The sequence below is a fragment of the Physcomitrium patens genome, chromosome 19 (assembly GCF_059467195.1).
Source record: "Physcomitrium patens ecotype Gransden chromosome 19, ASM5946719v1, whole genome shotgun sequence".
NCBI classification, from domain to species: domain Eukaryota; kingdom Viridiplantae; phylum Streptophyta; class Bryopsida; order Funariales; family Funariaceae; genus Physcomitrium; species Physcomitrium patens.
In genome coordinates, this window is record NC_143428.1 from 2,101,187 (window position 1) to 2,111,876 (window position 10,690).

General features: G+C 41.1%; 1 protein-coding gene across 1 annotated transcript; it reads left to right on the plus strand.

The window, feature by feature from the left end:
* Positions 1-458: 458 nt before the first annotated feature.
* Positions 459-9,900, plus strand: LOC112295838 (dynamin-2A). The gene is made up of 22 exons (XM_024547837.3): positions 459-783; positions 886-1,202; positions 2,377-2,427; positions 2,697-2,817; positions 2,952-3,047; positions 3,323-3,387; positions 3,658-3,775; positions 3,953-4,286; positions 4,888-5,035; positions 5,382-5,483; positions 5,674-5,793; positions 6,008-6,091; positions 6,241-6,368; positions 6,511-6,595; positions 7,026-7,140; positions 7,307-7,380; positions 7,531-7,756; positions 8,233-8,402; positions 8,503-8,622; positions 8,880-8,947; positions 9,064-9,239; positions 9,357-9,900. Exons 2-22 carry the CDS (start codon positions 1,038-1,040, stop codon positions 9,635-9,637), a joined length of 2,847 nt encoding a protein of 948 aa, XP_024403605.1. The 5' UTR covers positions 459-783; positions 886-1,037; the 3' UTR covers positions 9,638-9,900.
* The last annotated feature ends 790 nt before the right edge of the window (positions 9,901-10,690 follow it).

Here is a 10,690-nt window from a genome sequence, read left to right on the forward strand (position 1 = left end):
TCTCCAGATGCATTTAATCAGAATTTCGATCCCAATCTGTTCCCAGTGATGTTCTCCTAGCGTTCTAGTGAATCAGCTGCGACATGTGGAAGCGAGAGCGCAAGCGCGGGGAACGGGATCAACAAGGCGGGGCGACGAGGAGACTGGAGACGACGGCGAGAGAGTGTAATGCCGCGTCGCCAAATCCCCACACTCTCACTCATACATTCTTTGTCTCTCACACATTCACACACACGCACGCATACATTCACACACACACACACACACGCACACACTCAGACAGACAGACAGAGTGGTGCTGCTGGCGAGGGAGGGATCCCCGAAAGCGCCATCCCTCACTGGCAGCGGAGGAAAGACTCCGTCACCGTCACCGTCACCGCCCCCCACCCCCATCCCCGCGTCCTCTTCCAATTCCTCCCCTCACCAGGCCTGGTCGCTCCGCGCATATTTCCTCGCCCCGTTTCCTTGCTGTTGCCGTTGCATCGCCCTTCGTGGGCTTGCCTCGCTTGCGGGGAGGAATTGCTTGCTGCTTGCGGTCAGCAGTGTCGTTTAATTGCCTGTCTGTCGGCCTAGTCGTCGCAAAGGGGAGGCACCAGTTTTCGACGACTACCGCTTTTTGTTGGCGACCAACCTCCACCTGTCTGTCAGGGTCGCTGCCGTCCTGGTTTTATTCTTTCATGCACCGGCCTTCGGTTTCAGGGGAGTGTCTGCGCTGTTTCGGAAGTTTTTCCTGGGCGATGACAGTCGTTCGATTGTTCATCGGAATAGCCGAGGTGTGGTGAGGTGCGTTGCGACGGGTGCTGGAGTGGTGGTTCCGTTAATTCCATGATCCTTATCTTGGGGCAGCGAGGGGCCAGGTTTTCTGAGAGTTGCCTTATTTTTCAGGGCGGGTAATTCGTGGTTTCTTGGTGGGAAAAGAAAGGCGGGGAGGAGTGGCGCGGGAGGAGCGAAGTCGTGGTGAAGAGTGAGGGCTCGTAATTGAAAGGATTTGTTTTGATTACGGGTAGGGGTTTGGCTGAGTCAGGGAGCTAGTAATCATGGGAGACAGTAGAGCTGCCATGGAACGTATTTCAGTGGCAATCGATAGTTTGGTTCTGCTTGCAGAATCAATGCGACAGGCGTCTGCTCTTTTGGCGGATGAGGATGGCGATGCGCCCGAAATGTCTACCTCGTTCCTTAGCGTTGTTACTCTTGGAAATATGGTACGATTTCCATGAACCCGTCCGTCACGCCTCCTGATATGAAAATTCGTTCAGCAAGTATGGAAATGAGTTTCACTTGAGTTAGGTTAAGTTAAGCTATTTGGTACAATTGCATGAGTAGAAGATCATTAGTCCTTTGGGATTTTTAATTTTAATTTTAATTTTAATTTTTTTTGATGAAATATCCGATGAGAGCTTCATTGATATCATGCAGTCTTTTCGGCTAGTTGTAGAATCCTGCAAGCTTCTTGCAATTGTAGTTGTGGCTCGTCAGGGAGTTCTTTTAGTTTCGTTATCTCTGCACACCTTGTAAGCCTACGAATTGGTCAAGAAAATGGTTCCTCCGGTGCATTTACTCATTTGTTCGTTTTATTATTATTATTATTATTATTATCATCATCATCATTATTTTATTTATTTATTTATTTATTTCTTTTGTTGTCGTAGTCGTGGTTGCACTCAAATCTGTTTGTAGATGTCTTGGTCCGGAAGGATCGCTGTGATTATGATGAAATTCACAATGCTCGGCTTCATGGCTCTTAATTGTGTTTTTATTTTAATTTATTTTATTTTAGATTCGATTTTGAGGATAAATGCCCCTTGTGTGAAACATGCAGAGAGCTTAGGAGTAGGATTATCTACATTGAGGTTTTGTTAATCATTCTCGTCAGGTTTAATTGGCAAACTAATGACACTAGTAGCTGTTGTGTGCCTAGTAGCTGTTGTATACCTAGCAGTTGTAGCAGTGATCAGATTTTGAATTGCATATGATGAAGGTTTGTGATATGGTTCTTTTATGTATGACCACACTTTAAGTAGTGTCAGCCATGGTTCGATGAATTATTCGGATCGTAAGAGTTGGTGAAATTCTAATGTGATTAAGCGTCTTTTATCGGATCATATTTAATCATCGGGAGATTACATCTATATATATATATATATATATATATATGTGTGTGTGTGTGTGTGTAGACTTTTTTTGCTAGGCTAGTGTTATGGTACAACAATGCAGGAGATTACCGTAAAATGTGGTGTATGATAATGATTAATTGGCCTTGTAGTTTGTCACTGCTTCCCATGTTATGCATACTGTAAAGAAACCTATTTAGATCTGCATGTATGAATTTCTGTATATGTTCTCTTATTCCTCGTGTTGTTGGTTATCAAATTCCAGAGTTCAGGGAAGTCTGCAGTGTTGAACAGCCTCGTTGGTCACCCAGTCTTGGTAAGAGGATTAATTTCTAGTTTGTTGTGTTTTGTGTCTGTCTTCTGTCTTCCGGGCGATTATAACTCATGCATGTATATCTGGTTCTGACTATGTTATTATAGTTTAGGAAGACATATAAGCAGCTAGGCCACCATGTATGAACAATTTTTTTTTTATCTTAATTATTGCTTCGATGTATCTCACAGTATTATTCCTGCATTTAACACTAACCTGCCAAGGTGAAGTGTAGTTTTTGAATCGCAATCTCGTGCCGTTGTGTTCTACAGCCAACAGGAGAAAATGGAGCTACACGAGCCCCCATTATCCTTGATATGGAACGCGACAAATCTGGTAGCAGCGGAGGTTTGGCGGTTATATTGGATGGAAGAACCCAAAACGTCTCAGCAAGTGGGTAGTTTATTTGGAGAGCCTTGCTATTCCTTTCGTGACATCATGGGTATGCCTCGGTGAATACCACAACGTAGCTGGACTTGGTGTTCATCTGCCTGACCTTTTTTTCTATATTCGATGATTTTATACAGGCGATGTACGTCATTCCTTGCAAGGTAGGTTGAAAAATGCAAGTGCCTTGAAGGGGAGGACTGAAGGAATTCGTTTGACTCTTCGCTCTGCCTCAAGTAAGTATTCATACCACTTTTTTTGCTTACCAACTCGTTTCTATCTGTGATCTAATATAACCACTTAGGTTGTATTAACAATTTCATTTTAGTCTATAAACAGCTATTTACTGACTTTGAAATGCTACGAATGTTGTAATTTCGATAAACTAGGTCAGAGTTTTGTGGAAGCATGTTGTGTTAGGTGTTAGGTCTCTAAGTTTGTTATCCTTGTTAGGAACTTGTGATTTTATTTTTATTTTTTGTAATGATGTTACCTGTATTGTTTTGTGTAGCTTTACCACTGAAGCTAATTGACCTTCCTGGGCTTGATTCACGGTCATCAACTGACGATTCTCCGGTAAGTGATGTCGCCGTCATTGCCTGTAAGTTAATGGGTTATTATTCGCATTTTTGTAGATATGGAACTGTACAGCTGAACTTATTTCTGGCAAGTTGTAATTTTTATGTAGCCACGTTTGTAGTTGCCTGAGAACAATATTTTCTTGCAGGATTCTGGTGATACCTTGCTCTGGATGTGGATTGTGTAATGCGTATCTTGTTTGAATTGCATTCACAATCCATTTTCTCATTATTGATAACCTAATTTGAAATGTTTCCTCCTGTGCAGGCTCATGACCTTGCTGCAAATAATGAAACCATATTACTTGTTGTGATACCAGCCACGTCATGTCGCGAAGTCGCTACTTCCAAAGCTTTGAAGTTGGCTCATGAACTAGACTCAGATGGTCGGTGGCTATTACTCTTCAATTTTGTGAATGCAAAACAACTCTAATTGGATTATTTATTTATGTAGTCATTCCTCTCCGCCTAGTTGTGAGTTATTTGTTATGATCAAGAAAATCCTTCCCTCTTTATTATGGGTTCTAGAATAATTCTCAGCAAATCCCTTTGGCATTTTTCAGGAACTAGAACTGTAGGCGTGATAAGCAAAATTGACCAAGCAGCTTCAGATCCGAGAAGTTTAGCCGCTGTAAATGCACTTATTTCTGGTCAAGGTCCTCCATCTACTGCGGACATACCTTGGGTTGCCCTGATTGGTCAGTCTGTGTCAATAGCAGCTGCACATTCCAATGGTGAACACAGTCTAGATACAGCTTGGAAGGCTGAAATGGAATCTTTGAAGTCGATCTTAAATGGAGCACCATCCACAAAGCTAGGACGGATAGCCTTGGTTGAAACTTTGTCTCATCAAATCCGAAAGCGACTCAAGCAACGACTGCCTACTTTATTATCAGGGTACAATGATCCATTCAAATACATTTTTGGTAGCTGTAGGCGTTCTTAATCATCAGCCTTTCTCCAGTAACTCTTTTCCTTAGCTCATGTGAGGAATGCTTGTAACATTTCTAATGAATCTTCCCGTAGATGTTACTGTCACAACAGTAACACATTGTTGCTAGTATGGTACTCTGGTTCTACCATCTTGAACCAAACCTGGGATGAATTTAGCAAGGTGGTGATGTAGATGCGTGCCAGAATAGCTCATAATGATGTGTTCAATGATTATAGGTTTGATCAACCTCCATGCATAAAGAAGGCACGTATGAGTTAGTTATTTTGATGATCTTAACTAATAGCCCGTGGATTGGGCGTTGTAAACACCGCATAGAGGGGCAGCAAATGTAAGTAAATATTTAGGAATTTCTGGAGGATATGTGCACGTTTTTGATGTTGTAGGTTATATTACTTTATCAAATCAAGGGATTTATGTAATGAAATTCGCTCAAGTTTACTGATGTGGAATTTTTAACCAATTTCTCGTTCCATAGTGTTCTGACCGGAAGCCAAGGGTTCTAGTGCTTTACCTGAATTTTACCGTTTGGAATACTTTGAGCAGGCTTGAGGGAAAGTCGCAACAAGTTGAACAAGAGTTAGTCAGATTAGGAGAGCAAAGGGTACAGACTTCAGAAGGGACGCGTGCAATTGCTTTAGAGCTATGTCGAGAGTTTGAGGACATGTTTTTGCAACATATAAATACCGGGGAGGTATGATACTGTTCTGAATAGTTTTTTGTTTTGTTTTGTTTTGTTTTGTTTTTTTGTTTTTTTTGTTTTTTTTTTTTTGCTTCAGTTGCCTTGAAACAGTCATTCTATTTTCGCTTCAAAAGAAAGTTTAGGTCGCGTTGGACCTGACACTTCTTCGGGAAGAATTGTATTGCTTCTTCCGAATTGATCATGCTTAAGTGAGGGGAAGTCACATTACTTTTGGGCATCTTTGATCAAGTTGTCAGCTCTTTTGATGAGTCGATTGTATGTCAGGCGTGAAGTCTTTAACTGCCGTTGTACATGTCTGTTATCAAGTTCCGACTTGTTATATTTGGTGTCTCTATAGGGTCAAGGCTGGAAAGTCGTATCTAGTTTTGAAGGTGCTCTACCTAAAAGAATCAAGAATCTACCGATCGACCAGATGTTTGAAATCAGCAGCGTCAAAAAGGTATCTATTTATCAAATTTCAGATGGATTCTATCCTTGTTTTCAATATAATCAAGCTGGTTTATATTGCTGGTGATTCTAAGATGTACCAATATTTTGTTTTATTTTGTTTTGTTTACTTTCTTTTTTCTTTTTTCTTTTCACTCCAAGGCTGCCAGATCTAAACTTTTCGTCTCTGTTATTTGATACAGCTGGTTCTCGAAGCAGATGGGTATCAACCGTACCTTTTATCACCAGAAAAGGGTTTGAGAGCACTTGTAAGGAAAGCGTTAGAGTTAGCGAAGGATCCAGCAAAGGCTTGCGTGGACGAGGTATCTCCTCGGCTATTACCTTTTATTTTGGGGTTGATGACTTTTTTCTTGTATGCAGCTGTTGCTCCATTGTCGGTTGCACTAATGTGTCCTCTATGATATGATAGAGGTTTGAACTGCACAGATCAATTCTAATTAAATGGTTGACAAAGGATGACTCTACAAGGAACGTCATTTATAGACCCCTCACTAACTCGGAAAGTCATACTTTCAGGTTCACCGTGTTCTTGTCGATATTGTTTCTGGTGCCGCAAACGGGACTGCAGGGTTGGGACGATACTCCCCTCTGAAGAGAGAGGTGCTTATAGATTTATCTCTTTCTACTATCAAATGTTCACTAAATTCTGTGACTGCAAAAATTATAGTTACCCATCTTTTTCATTGAATTTCACACAATGTGCTTGGGCTTACAGTATTCAATGGTTACTCGGTGTTATAATCCTGCAGATTGTTGCCATTGCTACTGCTGCGCTGGATGAGTATAGAGCAGAAGCAAAGAAAATGGTTGTTGCGCTTGTTGATATGGAGCGTGCATTTATTCCCCCTCAACACTTTATCAGACTTGTTCAGCGCAGGTAGAGCTTGGCTTGATATTTTGTCTTGTAGTTGGGGATCAGTGCAGAGGAAACCTCCTCTGATCTATTTGCGGCTACTGGTTTATGTTTAGCGAGGTCGTTCGGGTGTTTATTTTTCTGATAAAGTGTTACACTTAAACAGGATGGACAGATTACGAAGAGAAGATGATGGAAAGGGGCTGCAGATAAAGAAGGCTCAGGACGCTGAACAGTCACTGTTGAGTAAGGTGCGCTTGGAATGTTATTATTTGGGATTTTCGTTATTTATCTCTACTCCCTTTTTGTGGTGATTAATATTTGGTTTCTTCAATGTCTATGTCTTTGTTAGGCGGATTAATATTATTGGACAGAACTGTCGATCACCTCCAACAATCGTCTTCTTCAATTCTTCTTCATTTCATGACATTAGCTTATATTCACATCTGCCGAGATATTAATTTCCAGCAAGCCAAAAGCTCGTTTCTAGCTAGTCAACTTCGCTGATTTTATTATAACACGTATTATTTGACTGAAATCTGCTGTCGAGCACACAGTACTGTCATTACGCGAAGGATGACTATGTTGTGTGTTGATAATTTTTGTAATTATTAATGAATTCTTTCAACTGATTGCCACTCATGCTAAATTTTGTATTCAATTGGTATATTGGCTTTGCAGGCAACAGCCCCAACAAATATTGGAGGAAATTTGAAAGCTATGAAATCTGAGGATGCTAAGAAAGAGGTATCGGATGCCCCATCAACATTACAGATAGTGGGTGATAATGTTGCAGGTATTTTTCGTTATATTAATTTTCAATTTGCCTGTGTGCATTGATTTTCTATCTCATGTGAGTAAGAATAACCATTATGTACCGTTGTAGATGTATATATATCACTAATTATTTCAAAGTTTATCAGTTGAGATAGATTTTTACGTGTGCTTGGTTTTTCTGGCAGGTTATCTGTTGAAACAAAGTGATAATAATGAGTGGAATAAGCGCTGGTTTGTTCTCAATGAAAAGACATGCAAGGTGCTATATGACTACATTTCAGGATTTTATACTGAATTCACTCTAATTGTGTCTTATTAGGTCTGCAGCTGTGTGATGTGATGGCCATGTATTCTTGAACTCCTTTGGTTTATTCAATTAAATTGCTAAATTATGGCATCCTATTTGCAGCTCGCATATACCAAAAAGTCTGAAGACAGGACTTTTCGAGGCGTGATAAATTTGGAAGAATGTGTCCTTGAGGATGGTCCTGGGAACAAGGAAAATGGACCAGAGGACTCGAACCCTAAATCGTCTAAGAGTAAAAAGTCTGATGGGGCAGCAGAGAAAGAAGATTCTACAGCTAAACTGATCTTCTCAGTCAGTCATAAAGAAGCTTACAAGGCAATTTTAAAAGGTATTGCTTTACGTTAGGAGTATTGAGTTTCTGAAGGATGACATGGTGTGATCAAAAGTTAGTATGCACTAACTCATTTGTGGTTGACATTAAGGAACTGTATACACGAGTAGAGGCAAATTGACTCATGTTGACTGGTTGGACCTGACTCATTGAAGTACTGAAAATGTGTTAACATACTCCGTGCTTTAGACACAGTTATAATGCATGTTTTTAATGTAGGTCTTGATCCTTTTTATCATATTTAACTTGATAGGAGATGCCGAAGAGAAATTGTAGTTAATTCAGCTGTATTTCGTTTTTTTCTTTTTTTTTTTTAAATTCACTTTGCTTCTACGAATCTGGTTTACGCTTGCCTCACTATTTATATTCTATTTCACGTTTGTTGTCACCGCAACTAGTTCATCAGATTTTGTCTTCGAAGATTTATAAACTATTAATTCATGAGATCTAACATCTATTTGTCGCATTTACAGCAAGCCATCCACTCGTAGTGAGAGCTGACAACATGGCTGAGAAGTTAGACTGGATGTCAAGAATAAGAGCTTGTATTGAAGGCAAGGGAGGGTCCTCCCAAGATCGTGTCAGATCCTCGAAAGATTCTGACAACAGCGTTACGACACGGTCTACATACGACGCGCCTACAGTAAGTATAGTAAGCCGATTTTTCTTCTAAGTGGTCGTGCTTTTGGAAAATTTCGTTGATGTTGATACTAAAATCATATCTTTTTATATGTCGATTTCAGGATTTGTCGTCAAATTTGAGGAAACCGATTGATCCAGAAGAGGATTTGCGGCTTATGGCTCAAGAGGTTCGAGATTATGTGGAGGCTGTGTTAAACAGTTTGTCTGCAAATGTTCCTAAGGTAAGTTCAAGTTTTTAAAGTATGTTCAAGCCCTCTAAATTCAAGTTTTCTGTTTTGGCATTATTTTTGCAGATGCTGATAAAAGTTTGGTTAGCATAGATGTGTGCTCTAGCAGCTGTTGATGATATTGATGTAGTTTATAGTTCTATGCTCAGTACCCAGGCTAAGCTTTACAAGTTGTATGTAGGGTTGTTGGTGATCAAGTGTTTTTCTTTGATGTTATACTCTCTAACAGGTTCAATTCTTTCATGTTCCAGGCAGTTGTCCTTTGTCAAGTAGAGAGAGCAAAGGATGCCATGCTTAACCAACTTTATAGCTCTATCAGGTACAAATTAGATGAATTTGGAAAGCAGTGTTTAACTTGTTTCGATGTGCTGGATTGTTATCTTCTAAGCGCTAGGTATTGCAGACAGTTTGTATTCATTAGTATTTGTGTGATAGTTCGCATGGAACGGGGAGAATCGAAGAGCTATTGCAAGAGGACCAAGAGGTGAAGGCTCGACGTGAAAGATGCGTTAGGCAAGCGGAAGCATTATCCAAATTGACCAGACAGCTAAGTATGCAGGAAGCGCGTACAGCTGCTGCTGCTGCTGCAGTGTCAAGTTTTGACGATTCTTGTAAGTTCTAATTTCGTATCTCTTGTTTTCCGAGGTTATGATGTTGGATGTCGATACATGCCTTTCGTTGCTTGAATTTGCAGTTGACACGTTGTTTCAATGTTCTCTTATTTGCAGCGAATCCGAAAGCAGGAGGTGGTATGCTTGAAGCAGAGGACTGGCGTGTAGCCTTTGAACAGGCAGCTATTCCAGATTCTGTTTCCCGGTCCAGCTACTCTAGTTCCTCGTCGCGATCATCTAGAGCTCCGTCTCCTTCTACTAACGGGCGAGCCTTGTCTCGCAATGCTAATTACAACGATTACGATGAGAATGTTGATGTCGGCAGCAGCCGTCGCGCACCTGGACGGCTGCCACCGCCACCTCCACCTCCTCCAAGTGGCTCATCGATGTACAAATAATAGAGGATACTGTGAGTCTTATAATTGTGCAGATTGTTAGGTTCATTTGGTTTAAGTGGATATTTCACTATTTCTCACATGGAATTGAAAGCATCCTATTTTTAAGTGCGTACACGCATGCACTTATCATGTGTTTGAAAGGTTATTATCAGTTTTATGAACTTGGCTGGGACCTTTACTTACTGAAAGACAGTGACCTAGTTCGGTGGTGGTGAGTGACATTGTACAGTTCTTTCACCATAATGTAATATGAAGTTGCTGAAGTTGCGTACGTGTATATTTCCTGGTTTTCGAACACTAACGACGACCTTTGAGTTTCGGACCAGGAACAGCGTGTCAATTGGTCCTTTGATTTTGATACTTTCGTGTTGGTTACAAGTACAAATGTTAAATGGGGAGTCGTGTATAATTCCACGATTGCTTACAAGGTCAATACACACCTCACCAACTGGCAGAGTCGGAAGCGAACGTAAAACTCAGAGGATGACGTCGTCAACATTGAGAATGTCTTCGACACGTCTTGAACAGAATCACAATGCAAGAGACGATCGACGATGAACTAAGAGAAGAAAGCGAGACATATCTTAGCTTCGCACAAGAGCACGCAGCGTTGAGCTTCCGATGCAGAATATCAATCACCTACCGATATAATTGCATCATTTCGAATTGGTGTAAGTAAGCAGATTGACGCCTAAGCCACCGGATATTCGTACCTGAGCAACACCAGGAGAGAAGTCCCCGGAATTGGCAGGGGATGGTAAAGCAACATTCTAGAGTTTAGGGTGGTACGTGTGTGAAGGCCAGCGACCCAAACACAACTACGGTGAAGGGTTAGCCGCAGCATTTCGTCCATAGGACTACTGCTGCAACTTCGCAGTAGTAACACGCTGTACTGAGTCAGATGCACAGGAGAGTGGGGTTTTGAAACACCATAGTCAAGGGCATTGTAAACTGGAACCACCCAGAGAGTACAGCAACATCATTAAATGCGAGGACATGTGGACGCCTTTCGAAGCTGTGGTGCTTCCAACGTGACGTTTTTGTGCGGTCTCT

What these genes read in the sequence shown, in the direction of transcription:
- LOC112295838 (XM_024547837.3), top strand. Translation starts at nt 1,038, where the DNA reads ATGGGAGACAGTAGAGCTGCCATGGAACGTATTTCAGTGGCAATCGAT. An exon ending in ACTCCCCTCTGAAGAGAGAG is followed by an intron (nt 6,092 to 6,240) that starts GTGCTTATAGAT and finishes ATAATCCTGCAG; the next exon opens with ATTGTTGCCATTGCTACTGC. An exon ending in TTACAAGGCAATTTTAAAAG is followed by an intron (nt 7,757 to 8,232) that starts GTATTGCTTTAC and finishes TCGCATTTACAG; the next exon opens with CAAGCCATCCACTCGTAGTG.